Source organism: Periophthalmus magnuspinnatus, chromosome 14 (assembly GCF_009829125.3).
Source record: "Periophthalmus magnuspinnatus isolate fPerMag1 chromosome 14, fPerMag1.2.pri, whole genome shotgun sequence".
In the NCBI taxonomy this organism is placed as follows: Eukaryota; Metazoa; Chordata; class Actinopteri; order Gobiiformes; family Gobiidae; genus Periophthalmus; species Periophthalmus magnuspinnatus.
In genome coordinates this window covers 30,746,763-30,768,829 of record NC_047139.1, presented here as the reverse complement: position 1 = coordinate 30,768,829, position 22,067 = coordinate 30,746,763, and the positions used below count along the sequence as shown (strand labels likewise).

Below are 22,067 nucleotides of genomic sequence, written 5' to 3'. Positions count from 1 at the left end.
TAAGTCTAGAAACAATTTATAAATAATATCTAAAGAGTATCAAAGCCAATTCATTCAATACAAAAATCTAGTCCAGATGATGACTTTTTGAAACTTTTGTTACTATGGAAACACTTTTGTATGACTGAGTGATTACACCGACCTGATAAAGAGTAGAAAATTGTGCCATTTTCTCCCTCGTCTGCGTCTTTGGCTGTTAGTATTGTTATCACAGTTCCAGATGGAAGCCCCTCGTTGACCTACAAAGATTAAAGACAGTTGGTAACAATACAGAAATAACTACGCATTTCCATGCTGTTAGAAAGTGATTATTTTTTGTTTTTTTTCATAGTTTGCAGTAAAATATCCAGCATTCTTGTTTGTAACCTTGTGAGGGATAATACACAGGCTGTTGTGTTGAACATCATTGGCCATATATGTCTATATAAAAATATATATAACTATTTTATATTGCCTATAGCAGCCTTACCTGTAGCAGCAGTTCCCTGTCTGGCCTCACATGAGTAAATGTTGGGGTATGGTCATTTTCATCCAGTACGGTAATGTGAGCAGTTCCTGTAGCGCTGCGCGGTGGTGTGCCGCCATCTTGGACCACCACAACCAGCTGGTAACTTGACTGCTGCTCTCGGTCCAATGCAAGGCGTGTACTTATCTCACCTAAAAGAAAATCTGGGTTACTTTTAATTATTTTTAGAAAGCATCATTTGGAAGTTAGCGTTACCTGTTTGTGCATTGATTTGGAAGTGCTTGTCCGGATGCAGCAGTCTGTAAGTTAGCCTAGCATTTAGCCCTGCATCTCTATCAGTCGCAGATACTCTTCCAAAGCCAGTCCCAGCCATTAGATTCTCCCCAACAGCTAAAAACACTCTCTCTTGGCTTAGTCTTGGTGCATTATCATTCTCATCAGTCACTGTTACCCTTACTGTTGCACTACCGGTTCTCCCCACACCCCCTTGTCCTGAAGTGGCTAAGACAGTCAATAGATACATATCCTTAACTTCTCGATCCAAAGAGCTTCGAACAAAAAGCCAACCGCTATCGGGCATGATCCCAAATCCTGCAGCGTCACCATCTGGTCGAAGGCGGTAGGACACAGAGGAAGATGACGTACCACCATTTCCAGAAGATTCTCTGTTCAAAGCTCTAACTTGCAAGAACCGAGTATTAAGTGGCGTATTTTCTCTCAGTTCAACACGATATGTCAGTGTGTCAAAATGCGGGCCCTGTGCATCTTGAGCTTGTATGTGAACAACAAGGGTGAAGGTGGAGCTAAGTTGGGGTGCGCCACCATCTTTGGCAACAATTTGGAGGTCATAGCGAGGGACAGTTTCATAAGACAGAGTCCCAATAAGTCGCACCTCCCCACTGCCCCGGTCCACGCCAAATGTTCGTTGTCCGCTACTTCCGGCAGCTCCAGCAGAAACCAAGTCAAAACTAAGCTGACCATTGTGACCAGAATCTTTGTCTGTGGCTTGTATGCGGTAGATTACAGCACCCATTTTGGTGATTTCAGGTAGAAGTAAAGATTCAGAAGATGAAGGATGGAAGACTGGGGAGTTATCATTGACATCAGAGATGGTGATTCGAACTCGAGACGTCCCATAGGCGGGAGGGGAGCCGGATCGGGCCTGGATCTCCAACTCCAGACTGGAGCAGATTTCGTGGTCCAAAGGCAGAGCAGTGCGGATTGTACCGGAAGAACTGTCCACAGTAAAGTAGCCATCAGGATCTCCAGACGAGATGGAATACAAGATGTCCTTAGAAACACCTGAGAAAAGCACAGGGAAGAGTACTTTTAATGAAGTTATTTAACACATATTGTAAATTGTGAGAAGGAAGTCTAAAACAAACTATTGATTAACTAATGAGCATCAACACTATATTATAACGAGACAACAGACATCTTCCAAGGCCTCGGCTCTGTCCTGCACTTGTAATGATACAGTATCTTTATTTTAGTTTGTGACACATACTAGACACAATTAATGCAAACAACTCATTGAATTCATTCATTAAATTCAATGAAAATGTTTACTGTATGCACAAAACAGAATTATGAAGCTAAAGTTGCCTCCATAAATCTACCGCCACCATAGAATGGTGAATGAACTTAAAAGCACATAGCAGCACTATACCCACAACCCACAGTCTTATATTTCGCTCAGGTAAGTGCACATAAATCCCACACATTAAACTGTTACACAATATGAACATTTACATTCTTGTGGTGAAGCGAATGGCCCGTCTGTGTCTGCTGCGTTCAGAGGAGAGGAATCACTCAAGGTTCATGATAGATGCTGAGAGCTTTGCACAGTTACTCAAACAGATACTATCTTCAGTCCACTCCACCTCGGGTATATTTCACTTAGGACTCCTTACTATTACTTTGAATTGAATCCCAAGACTGGTAGTGCAAGAAATATTTCATGTAACCAGTGGCAGCATTGATGGATGTGATGCCTTAATGCACTATGCATTATGTAGATGCCATATGACCCTCCATTAGTGTTTGAGCCCTGGTTCTACTCAACAAATGACAAATTAAGTTGGTATTTGAGCAGGGCCGATGTTGTGCATTCAGGGCCCCTATGTATAAAACATCAACGGAAGGTCCAAAGATCTGATATGAAATGTATTTTTTACATTATACAGAAACAGACAGAAAATAGAACATAAGGATAATAAAATACCACTTTGTTTTTAATATGATCCAAACTCTATCCATGTATTCCTTATAGTTGGGAATTTGTCATGTAAACCCAAATACTGAAATATAAACAACAGAGTTGAGTAAATGCGTGTACCTGTGCGGGTAGCCGCTCGGACCACCCCCACCGCAGTTCCCCTTAGCACATCCTCTGGGACAGTGAAGAAGTAATGTGCTTGTTCAAACACAGGGGGCGCCACTGAGCCACCCACTATACTGATGTTCACTCTGGCATCGACCGGCGCCTTCAGACCTCCGCCATCTTCAGCCGTGATCACCATGGGGATTACCGTGTTGGCTTTACCGTGAAGTGAACGGGACAAGGAGATCACACCTACAGTGAATAAAGATATGATGAATATAACTATTGGTTAAAAAATATCTATACAACGAATCACAATGGACCTGTGAATGCGAGTAGCCGTCATGAGGCCGTATATTACAGAGAGCCCTTTTAGCTTTATTACATACTGGTCAGAGTTCATTTTGCTTTTGAAAGGGCATGGAATTGAAAACCAAAACACGAAATGCATGAACTAATTTTATCATATAGACCGTTTTACTAGTTGTAAATGCATTATAACAGTTAACAATTATGTTTCCATTTGGGGACACAAAGATCATATTTATGAAAAATCCCAAATGTCTCCACAGGAAGCCTGTACAGCTCAGACTGTACAACAGAGAAGCTGTGTGTTTTAGATCCAGGAGTTTATTGTATATTATATGAGTTTATTTTCACACTATCATAGACAGAGTTCTATGGTCCACACTCACAAAACACACTGAACTGAACCACGGCCCAGTGATGTCATCACACGGCACCGTTTGTTTACATGTGGCACAGCAGAACTAACGCTTTAGCGGAGAAACCTTCGGCACGAAATATCTGCTAAACAATGAGGCAGATATGAGTCCTGCTGTGATAGTCCTGTGAGTTTATGGATTAAACAACAGTGTGGAGGAGTGAGGTTAATAATGTCCACAGTCCTGACTGAATGTGAGCATGGATTCGTCATGAGTTTGGAGCAGGTTCATTCACTTTTTCTTCTATCCTCTATACTCTCCGCACACAGGACAGGGCTCGTAAGCATAAATGGTGCGTGTGCGCATACATAAGCAACCATACTGTGCTTTGGCCCACCTCCTCCAACCGGGCCAAAGTGTTTTGCCCTCACACTGCCGCGCTTTAGGCGCTATCTGTGCTTGGGTATGGTTCAACTGGGTGTGTGCGTGCACCCTAATATGTGTTTAAGGATATTTTATGGGAGGTAAAAACTAAACTAAAATAATGGATAACTGCAGCCCTTTTTAAATATTTGTTCTGCTTTTTCAAGAGTGTAAAAAAGAAATACAATAGCATAAAACTAGAGGCACTTAAGGCGTACAGACGCCAGCCAAGGCCTTGACCCAATCGTGCAGTTTGTATACACTTCATAGCGCTGCACTCACATTAACAGACACATTAATACAAGAATGCCCTTTGTAAAATCACCTGTGTCTTTGTTGAGTGTGAAGAATGCAGAGCCCCCTCCTGGTGCAGTTCGGTACGTCACTCTCCCGTTGGGACCAGAGTCAGGGTCGTTGGCTGTTACCTTGACAACAGAGGTTCCTGGTGCACTGTGGGTACTCAGGCTGACCGTGTATAAGACGGGGTAGAAGGTGGGGCGGTTGTCATTGATGTCCACCACGGTCACTTTCACTCGGGCAACTGAGCTGAGGCCACCCTAAAAATAGGAAAAACAGTACATTTATAGATTTACCTTGGAGGGTCTCCGTCACATGCTTGTCTCCATGGAGATTGTATTGCTTTGTCTGAAATATTCCACAATATGGCATCTATCTTGCATTTATTCAATTAGAGTTGTATTATTGCTTACAGTGAGCGGGGTCACCTCTCCAAAGATCTGACCTGTAATTTGTCCTTGTGCCTTTACGTGTTTGTTTCCATGGAAATAGATAAGTAATTAATGCTAAACTGCGGAACATTCTAGGCAAATCAATGAAATCTATATTGAGGTTAGTTGGTAGCATACCATCCACCAGAAAAGTTATACAGTGCACCTTTAAATTATTCCTCTTTTTCTCATTTGTTTAACAGTTCAAGACATTATAATATCTTTACCTTTATGAAAACAAGAATTATATTGTGTTTTTCTTATTCCGGATGTTGCCGTGGGCGACACTGTCCTCAGCAAATAAATTCAACACGGATTACAGAGCCATTTTAAAGACTCCAGAGAATCGTGCTGTGTTGAATTGCTAGTGCACATGAACATTGAACATTTTACACAAACAAACATACTTTATATCAGATTTTAGAGGTAAAACTTTTTTTTTTAATTCTCCATTGAAATGAAGGAGATTCCCGCTTAACTGGAAGTGCCACCACAAAAATCGGGGTTTGGTAGCATTTGGAGACAAAAGTGGGTGAGGCCGAATAAGTGTCGAAACACTTTTCAAATGGTTTACGTACTAGATTGTGTCTATTTCTTTCTCTTACTGGAATTTTGCAGCTCTATAGTACACAACATGTTCAGCATTACAAAAAAATGTTGCTGGGAAAATCCTGTTTGAATCTAAATACTTTAAGACAAACATTCAATTGTTTCTTGTCTGCTTTTCAATCGGGACAGCCTTAGACTTTTATCTTGTGACACTGTGACAATAGATTTATGTTGCCCTAAACATGAAGCAGATGTAAAAAAGTAAAAAGTACAAAGAAAGATGTCTGCGTGTTGTCTGCTGAGGTTGTCATCCACGGAGGCAGTTAATCATGATGTAAGTAATTGTCAAGAGAGATGGGTAAGTTTGTGTTACATTGTATTTGTGGGTTTGGTTTTATGGCAGCACTAAAAACAGCGCTAGTGAAACTGAAGGGGATGAAACAGTATGAAGGGGATGAAACAGCAATGAAATAAACCAAGAATCTCTCAGGAGTAAGAATTTCAAAACTACCAAGCAAAGAATTTAGTACAGTGGCATACTTTTATGGGAAAATGCAAAACGTTCACAAGCATGTTAAATATCTAAATAACACTAATGCTTTATAGTAATTACACCTTAATTACTATTACTATTACTGCTTGAGAGAAGGACTCAGTCTAACACATTATAACAAAGATCAGACCATAGTGTAATATGGGCCCTTTAATTAATAAACTAACTCCTAACACTTTATTTAAGTACATACAAAGCCTGAAGCATTCTTAATAAACTATGTCTTCATTAAGAAATGGAATTTCTTCATGCTTCATTAAGGCTGTAAAAAGTGCACATAGCAGCAGAAGTTGTGTTTGTTAGTGACTAGTCTACTTCTTGAAGTTTTAATTTCTTAAGCCACATTTTGCAATATAGCATTTCAAATATAATGCCATTGTTTGAAGTTCGTTTTATCATTCAGGTTTATAGCTTGCATCCTCTGAGCATCCTGATGTCTTTGCCATGTTGCTCCTGCTTGGTGGAAGTGGCTGGAAAAGGCATAGGTACATTTGTTCCTCTTTGATGAGATTTATTGAGAAACAGCTGCACACATCTTTAATTTGCCTTCAGCCCTGAGCTTTGATCACCGGAGGCATTGTACACACGACTGAGTTTGTGCAGGTAGAGGAATGACACAAATCAAATGAAAAACGGCTTGTTGATGTAGTAAACAGGTATAAAGCTTATATAATCTTTTCATTTTTGGGCAAAGACTGAGTTGCACGATAGGTTAAACAAAATGTCGGAAAAACTGGGCAGAGCCAGAGATGATAAAATTCCAAAAAGTGCAATGGGACATGAGTGTCTGTTTTCTATACATGAAGACTCACTACAGCTGTAAAGATGCAGAAAAGTGAACAGAACAACTGGATCTTTATGTCAGATGCCCTTGCTGTTTCAAGCAGCCACTGTGAAGTGTCTTACCTAAGAAAACAACAACCTGATGAACCTTAATTTGTCTGTATCTTTAGGTAAGTATAGAAGAAAGATACTTATAACCCCAAAACTAGTTGATTTTGATAGAGTCCCAGTGCAACATATAGTAAGTAAGTATAGCAGCTCTCCACACAAAATCACAAAACTGCATCTAAATAGAAAACCCACAAGTAGTGGTAGCACGCTAGTTGTTTTGGGAGTGCCGTGATATTGGAACTCGCTTTGCTTTTTGAATAGGGTGACCAGATGTCCTCGCCCTCGGTTTTAAGCCCTATGTCCTCTGTCCCAGCAGCTTTATCCAAAACCAGTGATTTGTCCCAGGTTTACACAAGAAATTTCCCAGGACCACCAATTTGATCCCAGCCAACAGTGAAGAGAGCAATATATTGCCATTTGTTTAGCTAAAATGCAGAAAACCGTGCTTGACAATGCACCGACAGAAGTCCCTCAGATTATATACTGACAAAAATGAGTCGAGAATGGACAATGTTACCACCAGTGTTTACACCAACCATCCCAACCTGGGTGTGTCCCAGTTTTTAAGTTTGAAAATCTGGTCACCCTATTCTTGAAGGCTGTAAAATGTGCTTAGAAACTCATCAGTGGTGAGGAATTACAGCGTTAGGAATGCGTTACAAAAGTGAGAAATTCGTTTGTTCTGCTGCAGGCCATTTAAGAAGTAGTGTTTAGTCTCTTACTCCATCTGTTGCTGTGACTGTAAGATCAAACTTGTCCAGCCCATCGTCCCGGTCCAAAGTGGTGCTGGTGCAGATCTGCCCTGTCTCCTTGTGTATGGTGAACTGCGTCGGCACAGCGCCCCCTCCTGGCGACCCCAGTGTGTAGGTAATTGCGCCGAAGGAACCGCGGTCTTCATCTGTAGCTGTGACCTGGAAAAAGAAAGACACCAAGCGTGAGATAAGATTGGTCGAGTGACACCCAATGACCCATGGACCCAAGGGAGTCGCTGTGGAGCACCCAGCATGCTTTAGACATAAGAAAATGTGTCAACGTTGTTATATACGATTGAGGACACTGTCTGCAATCACATTAATGCCAACTCCAGCACACAATCTTCAAACAGAGACTGCTACTTATACAGTTGTCTAAATACCACACACCGTAAGTACTTGTTTTGATTTCCAGAGTACTATAAACATCTGTTAGACCAATTCAGGTTTTCAGACTGGATCAAATTTTTTGTGGTGACTTTGAAATGCTGGCAATATGAACAGGTGGGGCCCATTACAGCTACAATGCTGTTTAAATAAAGACAATGAGGACACAGCATGGCAGTGGACAGCACACAAAAAGGGAGGAGAGTTAGATGCAAGTTGTAATTTAGGTTTCTGTGGTCATCGGAGAAACTCTTAAGTGATGGTGGATATGGGCTTTTAGTGATAGGGTGCATTTAAGATTTTAAGACTTGCAACACTGGGGACACCTCACATTCAAAGCTACATTTTCTCACAATGACCCAATTCTGTCCAGTGCGTGCAGTCGACAGATGTCTTAACTTCTCTTGCATCTCTTTTTGAAATCCAGGCCATTGTCTCTTTCCAGTGTAGAAATGATTCTCTTTAAAGGGCCCATATAACACTATTTTCTGATCTATGTTATAATGTAGTTCCCACATCACATTTCATTCACACATGTTTAACACACAAACCCTGCATATTTAGGCGAGTTCTTCTCTCAAACAGAAAACACTCTGTTCCACCTTGTGATGTGGTAATAGATTGTGTTTTTAAACTCCACGCACTTTCATTACAGTCATTTGGATGATTTTTGCCCAGGAATTGCAATTCTCGACTGAACAAAAGGTAAAATGAGCTGTTCCTGAAATCACAAAGTGGAACAGAGCGTTTTGAGTTTTGTAGATGTAGACAGACTAATAATCAAGTGTTACTCAAACATGTGAATGAAACAAAACACGAGTCCGGGTGTTAGGTTTCTGAAGAGGTAACAACACTATAATGTGGCTTAAAAAAAAAAAAAATCTATTTTGTGTAATATAGGACCTTTAATAAGTGTTTTTAGAAGTGGGTGTTACTAAACAGAAAGTATCGATTGTTCTGTATTGAGCAGCACTCTTAAAACCAAACAAAGCTCTTTGGATTGGATTGATTTCACTTAATTCAATATTGATTTATTGAATGATAAACCTTGAAATGTAAACATGAATAATGGAAACATTTTGGAGAGATTGTTGTAGTCCTTGATATTCACCAAACTAACTGCATATTGCAAACACTTCTAATGATATGTGATACGGGTAAAGATATTATATAGATGGTATTCTACACTGGTCCTATCTGAGCCTGGGACCATAATGAAGTTTGGTGTCATGGTGATTGTGATTAACAATTATATCACGATAATGATCAAAGTTGTTGACAGTTTTAAAATGTTATGGATATGAATATTTATTATTTTAATATTATGAATAGGTTCCATATTTAAACAGCTGTTATAGTATTTTACTTTGTTATAAATGAAAACAACAGCAATCTAGACAAGATCATCAGGGAGAAGTCAGTTTGTTTGATAATTCTCTTACTTGGCGATATCTCGATTACATAAACTGTCCAAAAAAACATTCATGTCAACTGTTTCTGCCACAAGAAACAACATTATTTTCATGGTCCCAGTCCTATTTTGCAGTAGTGACAATGTGAATTCAAAAACATACTGAAGAAGTGAATGTATTTTCCAGACCATTGTGTGCAACAATACTGAAAAATCCATGACTACCCGGTGCTAATTTGCTTGCTTTACTCCTTGTGGCTGTAGCTGGAGCTTTGACCCTATCTCGCAATTAGACAAAATCATCCCTAAATAGAACTATAATTCCAGTAATTACACTTTTGGAACCTTGCCTAATTCTCACATAATGGAGTAACATAATAGACAGATATAATAGCTGCACATAATTTAAAAGTAGTTATTATTGCGGTGCGTGGGCAGAATAATATATACAATCCCAAGCCTCTGATTTGTACATTGACCTTCATTTGCACACTCCTCTGCTTTGACCAGTTCATGTCCTTGTCTTTTCACTCATGGTACATCGCAGACATCACAATGACTCACTCTCTATGGCATTATAAGAATATTAAATACACTCCTTGGAGGTCTTTCAGTCACTTCTTCCCAAGCACATTTCTACCTTTCACTTCCTCTTCTACAATGACTATTTACAACTGGGGATTTAAACCATGGTTTGAACTTCCCATAGGCTACAATGTTGAGACTAATACAATCTATATGATCTGGGTGTTGCTCATATCCTGGTCAGTGATGGATTAGCCACCTGTGGAGAAGAGCGCTCCACACACAAAGATGACCCCATACTTTGGACTAAATCTAATTAAAAGGCTTAGAACCACAGTCACCGCCCACCTGGTCCCAATGACTTCAGCTCTATCTATATCCCAGCGCGGACCCTGGACCCAAGACACAGAGGAAGTAGTACTGGTATGATCTTTCACATTTTCATTAAAATTTTATATTTACTTTATATTGGTGTATGTGCAGATGTCATGATAAAGATAACACTAAGAGACTTGCAAAGATTTGGACAATAACTGAATCTTTTGAGTAAAGGTGTTTTTAGGATTTTGAAATAGTTGCAAAATATCAGAGGTGGAACAAGTACAGGTATGCAAGTTACTCAATGGTGATAGACAGATTTAATGCTATATGGAACATTCAAAACAAGAATATGCAATGTAAATGCCTGAATATAACTGCATGCATATTCACTACTACGTTATATTTTTTACATTATCATTACTATGCCTTTATTGCCAAATTTACTTTCATATAATATCGACTTACTATTAAATTACAGATCTATTTGATAAACGTGACACAAGAGACTTAAGTGTGCAGGGATTATCTGAGTTGACTTGCCAGGGTTGAGTTCACATCACTCAGTACGTAAGTTTTTACCAAAAAAAACCTTCCAATTTTGCATTATTTCCAGGATTTGCAACACTTATCTCATCTTGAAAATCCTGAGGGCCGATAAGGTAATCTAGTAAACACACACTTGCAAGACATGGCCTTAAATCAAACACTTCAGTGAGCCAGACAGCCACATTTGCCAGAGAAAGAGTAACTCCCACGCCAAGGCCATCGTCTTACAAACCATGTCGTCCAACCCTTCTAGCCAAAGCTGAGATAAACACACAACTACATAGCAACACAAGACAGGAGCCCTACACTTTCAATCCCTTTTAAGAGCCTTATTTTTCCATTACTTGTGGTTATAGCGCGTCAGAGTAGACTTTGGCTTAAAGAAGTTTGTGTCTGTGGTCAAGTTGTCAAAAGATATGTATTTTCATTACAGGGTCAAAAAGTCTTCACCTCCTCTGTGTAACATAATTCACTTTAAGCCATTCAAAAAGACAAAGACTCACCATGTAAATCAATCACCGGAACCTGATTTAACTCAGTGCAGTTATTACAGTAAAAAAAAGACAAAAGTGGAAAAGGTCCAAGTAGATTTATGATCATATTTGGCATGGGGTGAAGACGGCCGATGTGTGGGAAGGTGGTTGAGTTTTACAAAAAGGCATGTTGTTATGTTAACGGTATGCCATTTGAACTTAATGGGCTACAACTTGCAAATCCGACATGGTGGTTGTGTTACATTCAGACTAGTTATTCAAATTAAGCCAAGATCTGAAAAATATGAGTAATGCAGGCAAATGACACATCATAGCTTTTGATTTATGGGAAAATGCTCCACTTAGACTACAGCTGCACAACTATAAACTGTGTTATACCTTTTTACAACAATTTTTATATTTTATAGACTTTTTATGAGCCGTGGTCTTATGATAAAAATGTGTGCAAGATTAGTGCGTGCGTATAATATTGTAAATGGTTAGTATACAGTGTGTTCATGGGGAATTTATAAACGCGCATGGTTGGTGGTCGCTGGTACAGCCTGTGTGACAGAAACTATGGAGTTGAACTGTTTACCTGGCCAGTCAGAACCACGCACTTTTACAAAACTTCACACAGATGAGTGGATATGGAGCCGTATCCTGTCTTCCCGATTTCAGAGGACGTGACTGACCAATCAAAGAGGCGAATTGTCTGTTCGTGTCAAAAACAAACATGGCTACTTACATGTTAAAAATGGAAAAAGCAACATAAAGAAGTGAGAAACAGCACAGATTTTGCAGAATCAACAGTTGAAGCACCAAACTCCTAGTTATCTCAGGTCAGTTAAGTTATATTTTGTTCTGAATGTTACGAGAATTTCTGAGAAGAGACGTCTTCTGCATTTGAGAAACACATGATACAAATTAGCGACTGTGGTTGGACCGTCTCACGTTTGGATGGAGGATTTTCACCCTCTGTTGTTCAGTTCCAGACCCTTCTGGATTCGATCAGGCTGTTCAGGCAATTGAACCATCAACCTTTCACTTTCATTTACGCCCTTTACTTACAATGCACATCTTCTGCTTTATACGGTACATTGAAACAGAGTTAATGATAAACCCATTTGCATCGTGAGCACAAGGCGTCTATGATTCTGATTCATTTGAGAGTCTGCTAACAACTTGAAAACTGTAAATGAGCCAAAGCTTTCACAGCAACAGCATCTGAAGCACAGACGAATATTACATTATCACTTTGTTCCCACCTTTACTAAGAAAAGTGAAGAGAAAATGTTGTGAAGTTTAAAGAGTTTAATAGACTGTGCTGTCTAGATCCAGACTACTCTAAAACTATTCACAAACGGTCTAATTCCATCTGATTTATGTGATTTTCTGTATTGATACTTGATATAGTATTGAATTGTAGTTTTATTAACTTTGGTGGTATTGGTGGTCAGTGATCACATTTTTATACGGCACTTTTCCACCTTGAAACCACTCACCCATTTTCACACACATTCATACACCACTGTACACAGACACTGGATTTCGAACCATCAACCTTTGGATCAGTGGACAAACACAAACACAAACACTAACGGAGCTACTGTCACTCCACACACACGTGTTCTTACTGTGGGGGTGAATCAACTCTCCACAGAGCTGAACTGTCACTTGGCCTGGGTATTGATTCTTTTGACAAATCTAGTGCACCATGAGTATTTTTAAAGGTGCATATTTCCTCAGATTTCGGCTAACTATCGATTGAAAGAATCAAAGGGAGGGTATACAAACTCATAGAGACTTATGTTAGTTAGTCCAGAGATTAAACACACCAGCTCGTTACAGAAACAAGAGGAATTATAATGCAAAAAAAAATCCAGACAAAGTTTTGGCTACATTCTTGAAGATATACATATATCCTTTTCTCATTGTATTAATATTATCCATCCCATTCACACACTTTACATTACAGTAAAATATCTTTAAACATCTGCCTGCCACATGAACGCACAATTTATTCCAGTGTGAGTTTTAGTGTAACCATTCCATACATAGACAATATAGAAACCTCATATGGTCAAAGTATGTTGAAAACAGAGCAGACGAAGCCAATACTTGTGCCTGAATCTCCACAGAGGACCATCCATCGCTGTGTGGGACGTCCGAGGAGCGATCCCTCACTGAAGCATTAGTGAATAGCCAGACCTCATCACTCATACTTCACTCCTGCGTCCTCTCTCTCCTACTTAGCACTCCACTTTCACATGCTGCTGGTCCACCTTAATGTAAAGCAACAGTGTGATGGGTCTCTAAGGTCGTCCCATAGAATACGTCCAGCACTTCATCTGCGTTTATCTTTCATTTGTCTTCAATGGTGCGGAAAAGGACCGGTCTGAGCACGGGAGGTGATGCACAGTAGTGTTGAATGAATGAAGAGGATGACTGTGATGGTTGCCTATTGCCTTTTCCCATCAGCGAGTGGTACAGTGCAGTTCACTTTAGTGCAGGGTTTGTTGGCGAGGCAGAAGACGAAGAAGAAAAAAGTCCCAAATATATAGGTACAAGCTGTTTTCAATTTTAAGTGGAGGTTGAAGCATTTGTCTGTCACATAATCATGAATGGAATGACATGTAAACCTTTTCTTTAAAATAGATTGTCTTGTTTTGACTAAATGAGTTCAAAATGTTCGTTTTCCTCAGATAAACTCTAGATCTCACGTAGCCTCGACAGCTGCCTGAACTAACATCTTGTAGATCTCGTAATGATATAGAAAAACAGACCAGATTTCAATCAGGAATCATATCCAAGAGCAAATTTGCAAGTTAATATGCAGTAAATTACATTTGCAGATGCAGATAACAGAAATGCACACCTACAATGAGTGGACTGAACAAATACTGATGTTAACCACTCTTTTTTATACAACGTAGTTTGATTTTCAACACAAGATTATTTTGGTTTCTTTAATGTTACCATGTGGTCGTAACAGTTCTGAAACATTCTAAAACAGTTTGGGAAAGGTCTAATTTCATACTGTTTATGTGATTTTACAGTGTTGATACTTCAATAATAGTTAAATACAAGTTTCAGTATCGGTTAGTATAATTTTTTTGACAGCCCGAATGCTTTGTATATCAACAAATACTATCCCAATGTAAATGTATGTATATGTATCCTATTCTCCAGAACACTGCAATTAAGGAAAAAAAAAAAAAAACATACCAAAATAGATACTGACATTCCTAATTATTAAACAAAACTTTACATAACCACTTCCAGTCAAGGCCTGTCCCTTTAATGAACAGCGTCTGTGTTCTGAAGCTATTGTGCTGTCATGGCGACGGGCCCTGGTCCAGATGTCCCTCTGCTGCAGTCTGTCTGATCACATGTGCATCAGGGCTTTGGACACAGCTGGAGATCTGTAGGACTTTTACAACTTCTCTTTAAGAAACCCATAATGAACGCTGTAAACCAGAGGACTGTCGGCTCGGCTCATCCTCCGAATGAGACCAGGCAGCAGTAAAAGAATCATCAGCTCCAAGGATCATATGCAACACGGCTTTGTTAAGTCTAAACAAGAAGACAGGCATAAAGTTCAAGGTTGTGTGCCAGCCTTTATACATGGGTATTACAGGCATTTTTACTGCTAAAAAATACCTTCAAAGACATGGTAAATGGTCATGTTTTTATATAGCGCTTTCCCACCTTCATGTGCTTTAACATGTGTCTTGCCCAAGGACACAACGACAGCCTTCATTTGTGAGAGCTGGAATCGCACTGCCAACCTGTGGATCAGTGGATCTGACCATCAACAAATGATGTTTATATAGAGAGTGGGATTCGAACCGCCAATCTTCAGATCAGTGGAGAAACACTCTGAGCTACTGTCGCCCCACACATGTGTTCTTACTGTGAAGGGTGGGTCACCTCTCCACAGATTTGACCTGTAACTTGGCCTGGTGATGTAAGTTTACACAGTGCACTTTTAAAATAGGGATGTCAAGATTACTAAAAAGTAGTGTGTTAAACAAAACCATTGACAGAAAGTGATTTCGCTGCTCTTTGGTCATGGTGTCAATAAACATGAATAAACTCACTCACTAAATGATAAACAGGTTTAGACCACACTGGCTGAGACCATGTCAAAATATTTTCCATTAGAAAAAGTCTAATACTATGACATAATTCTCCATTTGACATCTAGACTCAATCGTGAAAATTTGTAGCATTTTTAGACTAGGACGATAAATGATACAACACCGTAAACACATGATACCCCTCAAGTTGTAAAAAAACACAATCATCCTTGAGAGGAGCAGCCATGACCATATAAGACCAGGTGGAGCGAAGAATGCATCTTTATAGAGCAAATGCAAACTAGATGGGCTTATTTTCAGTGAGCGTAAATAGTAACCATGTCTTTTAATAGCAGAGCGGTTGGGTGTCAAGAAGAGCTAAAACACTCCTCTAACTTAATCTTTCTCTTTTTCCTTGGTCACATTCTTTCTGTTTTCTGTGAGTAGCACTCACCAGTATAAAGCATTCCCCAATTTCTGAAGCAATTTGTGCTTCAACGCTATGAATAGACTGCAGCCATGTGTGTAAAATGAAGATGTATGTAAAGGAAGTGAAGAGAGGAGAAGAAGGAGGCAGTTTGCAAGATGGGGCAATGTTTTGGCAGGGAAAAAAGCTAATGAGAACATGAAGCCACTGACCCTATCTCGCAACGCTCAAGATGTAGCCACTTTAATATAACGCAGGGCCAAATTCTTCACATCGTCTTTACTGCACATGGTATAGTATTTTGTCAAGCCTAAACTCCTTACATGTTTAGACTTCAACTTTCAGAACTTCTAATCATCTTATAGTTGTTTCCCCTCAACATTTACTCACTTGAAGTTGTTTTTGGAGAGATTTGTGCATGTTTGAGCAATCTTTAATCTCCTACTTTCAAGACGCCATATTGCCAATCCCCATTTTCACCGCCACCAGCACACGCCCACTGCTCTGTACTTCGCTATTTTCTTAATCAATGATACACGCAGAATTTGGCAGCATCACATAGTCATGTCGGTACAAATGAAAAAAAAAAAAAAATCAGCTGCTTGTGTTTACCGTTTTCCCAGTAAAACGCTGAAAACCAACTTGCAACCCTGCCTCCCTGCTGTCAATGGCGTAAGATTAAGATGTATGGCAGGGAAGTGGAAAGAATGAAAGAGGGAGGGTGATTGCGGGACGGGGGCGATGCTTTGGCAAAGGAACAAAAGGCCGAGCTAATGATAACACGAAACCTTGAAAATGGGAATGTAGAGGAGCGAGCGCTTCATCTCCTCAATCTCCATTCCTCCCCTGACCTCCCCGAGTATTTCTTGAGTCTCCCTGCCGTTATGTCGTCTCTAGAGCGTGATCTTTCGGCACCCTATTACACACGAGCACTTGTTGTCTTTCATGTGGAGTTCAGGGCTGGGAATGATTAGAAACATCAAACCGCCAAAGGGAGGCATAGAGGGAGGACCAAAAGACTTCTGTTACTGCTATATTTGGAAGAACGATTTATAATACAAACACAAGAAGAGTTTGGACAATAAGCGAAATTTAAAGAAAACCATATTGAAGACTACATATATCTATTTCACACTTGAGAGTCAGCTGATAGAGCTTTGGAGTCACTTCTGAAAGGAGTTCAGTTTCAATTGCCAATCACTTCTTCTAAATACTTTCCCATAATAATAATAAAAAAATAAATAAAATAAAACGCTGGGGGATCCGACACCTGCTTTACCAGACTTAATGATTTACTTGAAATAATCCACAATATGTCTTTAAACTTACAAAGTGACAAAATAATGGCAAAAAATACCTTGAGAAACATGTATTCTTAATGTGAATAAAGGCTCGGCTCTCCACAAATCTGAGCTGTAACTTGACCTGATGGAGTCGCCTGCTTGTCTCAAGAGCAATAGTTATATTTAAAGGGCCCATATTAGGATATTTTCTGCTCTATGTTACAGTGTTGTTTCCTCATCACAAACAGATCTGGAGTTGTTTTGTTTCATTCACACATGTTTAAGGTAGAACAGAGCATTCTGAGCTTTGGAGATTTAGACAGACTAATAATAAAGTGTTACTCAAACGTGTGAATAAAAAAAATCACAACTCCAGGTATGTTTTTGATGATGTAACAACATTCTGACATGGCTTAAAGCTCACAAGATTCAATATTGCATAATATAGGACATGTAATGCCACGCTGTGGAACATCCCAAAAAAGCAATAACATATCCACACAAGCAGGTAGCAGACAGTACACCAGAAAAGTTGTGCAGTGCACCTTTAATTACTTTCCTTTAATTACTAGAACATTATGAGGCTCCATGTTGTTAGCTTGTAGCTTTTAGCATCAGGGGCCGTCATGTGGTTTCTATTAGGAGCGAGTGTATCTACAAGCAGCACACAACTGACACTAAGAGACTCCAGTTGTTTACCCATTACCGTCGAGCCTGTTTACACTGAAGATAACACACAAACAAAATAATGGACTCCAGCTATTGGACTCTTCAAGTAAGGACGTCTCGAGTTTGCACAGTGGAGGAGTGCACTGGGGAGCAGCTGCGAACGTGGAGCGAAATTAAATTGTACTGGCCGTAATGGAGTAATGCAGTCAACAGCAAAACACCAAAGTGGTAAGAGGAGATGCACAGCTAAGAGTCCATGTAGAGCAGTGACATGGGAGAGGACAGAATATCAAGAGCTTTGTAACATCAAAATGTGTTTAAACATCTGTTGTGGTATTTAGACATTTTAATCAATATATTTTTGATACAATAATTATTCACCTGAAGTAATAATTAAGTTAAGACAATTGTCTATTGTCTGTATCTTTCCCATATTTTCTTTAAAGTGCTCATATTACACTGTTTTTTGATCTATGTTATAATGGTGTTTCCTCATCACAAGCATACCTGGAGTTGTTTCATTCACACATGTTTAACACACAAACCCTGCATAAATAGGCTCTTCTCTCAAACTGAAAACACTCTGTTCCACCTTGTGATGTCACATGGTAATAAAGAAGTGCTCCACTGTGTTTTTAAACTCCATACACCTTCATTAGAATCATTTGGATGATTTCAGCCCTGGAATTGCCAATCTCTACTGAACTAAAGGTAAAAGGAAACTTGAAAACTACCACTTTATGACATCACAAGGTGGAACACAGCATTTTGTACTTTGGAAATGTAGACAGACTAATAACAACGTGTGAATGAAAAATAACAAAACTACAGGTATGTTTTGAGGAGGTAACAACATTCTAACATGACTTAAAGCTCATCAGCTAATTTAAAATCACAAAAGGCAGCAATTTGTGCCTTGCAAACACCAACATATCGTATAGTGTAGTGTAGAGTATGCAATGCTGTGCTCTCAAGTGTTAATGCCCTGTATGGGTTAAGTGAACTGTGAACTGAATCTTGATTTTAGAACAGAATATAATCACAATCTTGTACAAATTTCATCTCAAGACCACATTTCACCTTTTATACCTTGCTAATAAATAACATACCAAAACAATTAACCTGTCACCTTTTGGATCAAACAGGCCTATGTTGTTAAAGATACAGGGAGGTTTTGAGTCTGACTGAAAGCTAAAAGCAGGTTTAGACTCTGATAAGAACCTTGTTACTGGGTGGGACAGTGGGCTGCAGTGGGACAATGAGGATGACATCACCTCTCTGGACTCTGAGTGATAAGAAAGCCTTTGGGATTACAGTGCTAGGATTCTATCTCATCTAAAGCCCCCAATGTGTCCACTATGACCTCAGTGATATGTGCCTCCTCACCTCACAGTGTGACCTGTGGCCATGACTGACAGCTGGGCCAATCAGGAGAGAAATCATCCCGCCAGTTTACTTTAATATTTATAGCTGTTTAAAGCCAGTTAAATATATTAATGTCACCGTTTGATTATTTTGTGTTGGTCCAAACAATATAATCAAAAGCTGTTGTGGGTGTGTGTGCGAGGGAATGATTTTAACTGTCCGTGTAAAGCACTGTGGGTTACTTCTGTATACAAAGTGCTTTATAAATAACGCTTTGATTGATTGATAAAAAACACTTCTTTTGCTATTTTTCCTCAGTTTGAGGGGAAAAATACAAGTCACATTTTCCAATACAATCCTCAACAAACACAATAATTAGTGGAAACTGACACAAAGCCCAGTCAGTGACCCTTGTTTTGCAATCAAACAGACATTTGGAGCTTAATGAGGCAAAACGGTATCACAGGTTTAACAGGCAACACAACTGTTCTGCTTTGTGTTGTCAGAAAGTACAACCTTTGAATAGCTTTGAGAGAATCTATAATATATGAACCTTATTATTTAGCTTCAGAAAACAGTAATTATGCTGGGGCAGACCAACTATAAAGCACCACAAATGAGGGACTGTAGTCAAAGCACGTCTAAGAAGATGAAACGACAGTATCTCAAGGGACCGTGTTACCGAGGGAGACGCCGCTACAAAAATTTCATTGATGAAGTTTCTGCGTGAGTGAAAAGCCCAGCTCCACTGCAGACAGCTCTGTGTAGATTAAATATAACTGCATTGCATTTTAGTGGTTCGTCCAATAAAAACAAATCCCAGAGCGGCGTCTTTGTTCTGCGTTCCCTCCAGGAGTTTAAACTGGGATACCACAGGGTTTTATGCCCACTTCGACCACCACTGTGCATTTTAATAATACCTTGTTGAAAGAAATGGCAAGTCTAAGTAGAACTGGTTGTGTTAGGATGTTACAAATGTGTCTTGAATGTGGGAAATTCAGCTGTTGTAAATTCAGTATTCCCGTAAGCAGGTATTGCCATCTGACATATCGATGCCTTATTGATGTCCAAATGCCAACATGCACACTGCAGATAGACCTGTCACAATAACGAATTTTGAAAGACGACACATTGCATTTTAGTGGTTCATCCAATAAAAACAAAAGAAAGAGAAATATTGAGATAACAATAATATTGAAACGACATGAGCTGCAACAAATAGCAGAATGTGCCTATGATTATCCATTAAGGGGACTTTTTAATCCCTCTATGGCTCAAATCTTACCATATTACAACAAAAGTACCCAAAATCTCCCCACTTTTGCAAACAAGTACCGTACTCATTTGCCATGATTTTTTTCAGCACTCTATGCACCTGATCAGAGTGAGAATTGTACCACTAAAACTTCTGAAGTGTGATGAACCAAAGCCATTCTCCCTTAGCAAATTTGCAAATGACGTTCTGGCTCCTTGGTTAGTCTAAGCAGGCTTCACTGGTCTATTGATCTTGCCATATGTGCGAGAGGAGTAAAACATCAATAAAGCCTGAGTCAAGAGATCTTTTATGCTTCAGCAGCTAAAACCATACAAACAACTGCCAAGATTCTCCCAAGATACATGTAAAAAAAAGTATGTGAGTGCAGTTTTGATCTCAGATGTAGTAAATTCAACTCAACATGGCGTGTGCTATCTCTCTGTTTACATTTAGTGGTTCAGTCGGTGCTGATAAAGCTGAGGCTAGACAGTCTTCAAATAAACATAAGCGGCGTTGCTATTATGTCGAGGTGTTTGGACAAGTATTTCCAACCAGGAGACAATGTGAGATATCTTAGTCTAGCTTCAGTGAGCGGATTTGCAAATATAGATATGGAATAAGTACTGCACACAAATGGGATTAGGTTTATCTTGTTTGGACCACAGTTTTGGTTCATTGAAACAAATTAGTTTATTTAGTCAACTACATAGTGCTTTTTATTTTTTTGGATAATAGGCAAATATATGGCTAAAATTCAGTTGGGAGTTTGAAACTTGACTCTTAGCATTGGCTGTTATAGCATTTTGATCCAGGTAGTTTTAGTTCAGGGGTAATACATTTATAATTAGTATCAGCAGTAGCTGCTTCACTACTTGTTTTACCTAATAGTAAGAAATTTGTTCCAATTTGTTCTGTCTCAATAGTACAATTAATGCTACTTCTGACTTTTACAAATACTACTACAACTATATTTCTTTACCAGGCATTAATAAAAGGTTACTCGAGGTGAGACCAGTTTAAAAGCTATGAATATTTCAAAGCATGTCCTCTTTTGAACTGCAAAAGTTATTGTCTCACACTTAAGACCAAACTACTTCACAGATGGAAGCTTTCACCTCAAGGACTTATTGCATTATTATCTATGACTATCTGTGCCCTGTGGCAAAGTCTACATAAATCTCCAGAGGATTCTCCACAGACATGTTTTAAATTGAATCTAAATCATGGCCGTAAAAAGTAAATCAGATCGGAATAGGCTGCCCCCTCCATTTTGTCTATGTAAACATTTATACTTTATCTCCGCATTTGTAAACCAACTTGTGCCTCAGTGGGAGGTTTGCACTAATAATGCAAAGTGTGTTTATGGGTCCAAGTGGCTTCATTGGGAAAGACAGTATTAGTTACGGTGATATGAAAACTCCAATCCATAAGACGTCAGACATAAAGTACCATGTAGTGCTGATTTGTCAATTTGTTTATAGGTACACAATGTAATGGTCCGCTGGCTGCTTCTCTCCACAGAGGTGTTTACCCAGATTCTATATATGGGATTAAATGTATCCATCCACATAGAGAGAAAAACAAAAACAAAACACAATCACGTTAATCCAGTTAATTTGTGCTGATAATGTATAATTTTAACTGTTATGTGGATAAGCAGAGAAATATTAAAGCCCTCTATTAAATTATTTTCAGATCTATGTTATAATGTTGTTTCCTCATTGAAAACATATCTGGAGTTGTGTTTTGTTTCATTCGCACATGTTTAACACACTTTTCTCAAGCAGAAAACACTCCACCTTGTGATGTCATGTGGTAATACAGAAAGTGCTTTGCTGTGTTTTTAAACCCCCCCATATACCATCCCTAGAACCATCTGAATGATTTCAGGCCTGGAATTGCTATTTTTTACTAAACAAAAGGGAAAAAAGCAGCTGTTAACTAGAAAACTACCACTTCATGACATCACA

The 22,067-nt window shown here is 39.2% G+C and overlaps 1 protein-coding gene across 1 annotated transcript in view; it reads right to left on the bottom strand.

Moving 5' to 3' along the window:
• The window catches only part of dchs1b (dachsous cadherin-related 1b), a 110,106-nt gene that overhangs the window by 21,583 nt on the left and 66,456 nt on the right, over positions 1–22,067 (bottom strand). The window contains exons 6-11 of the mRNA XM_033978076.2: positions 7,324–7,512; positions 4,203–4,434; positions 2,805–3,041; positions 722–1,768; positions 470–657; positions 143–239 (exon numbers count right to left, since the gene is read on the bottom strand). Of these exons, the coding sequence (XP_033833967.1) occupies positions 143–239; positions 470–657; positions 722–1,768; positions 2,805–3,041; positions 4,203–4,434; positions 7,324–7,512 (1,990 nt within the window). The remainder of the gene's footprint in view (positions 1–142; positions 240–469; positions 658–721; positions 1,769–2,804; positions 3,042–4,202; positions 4,435–7,323; positions 7,513–22,067) is intronic.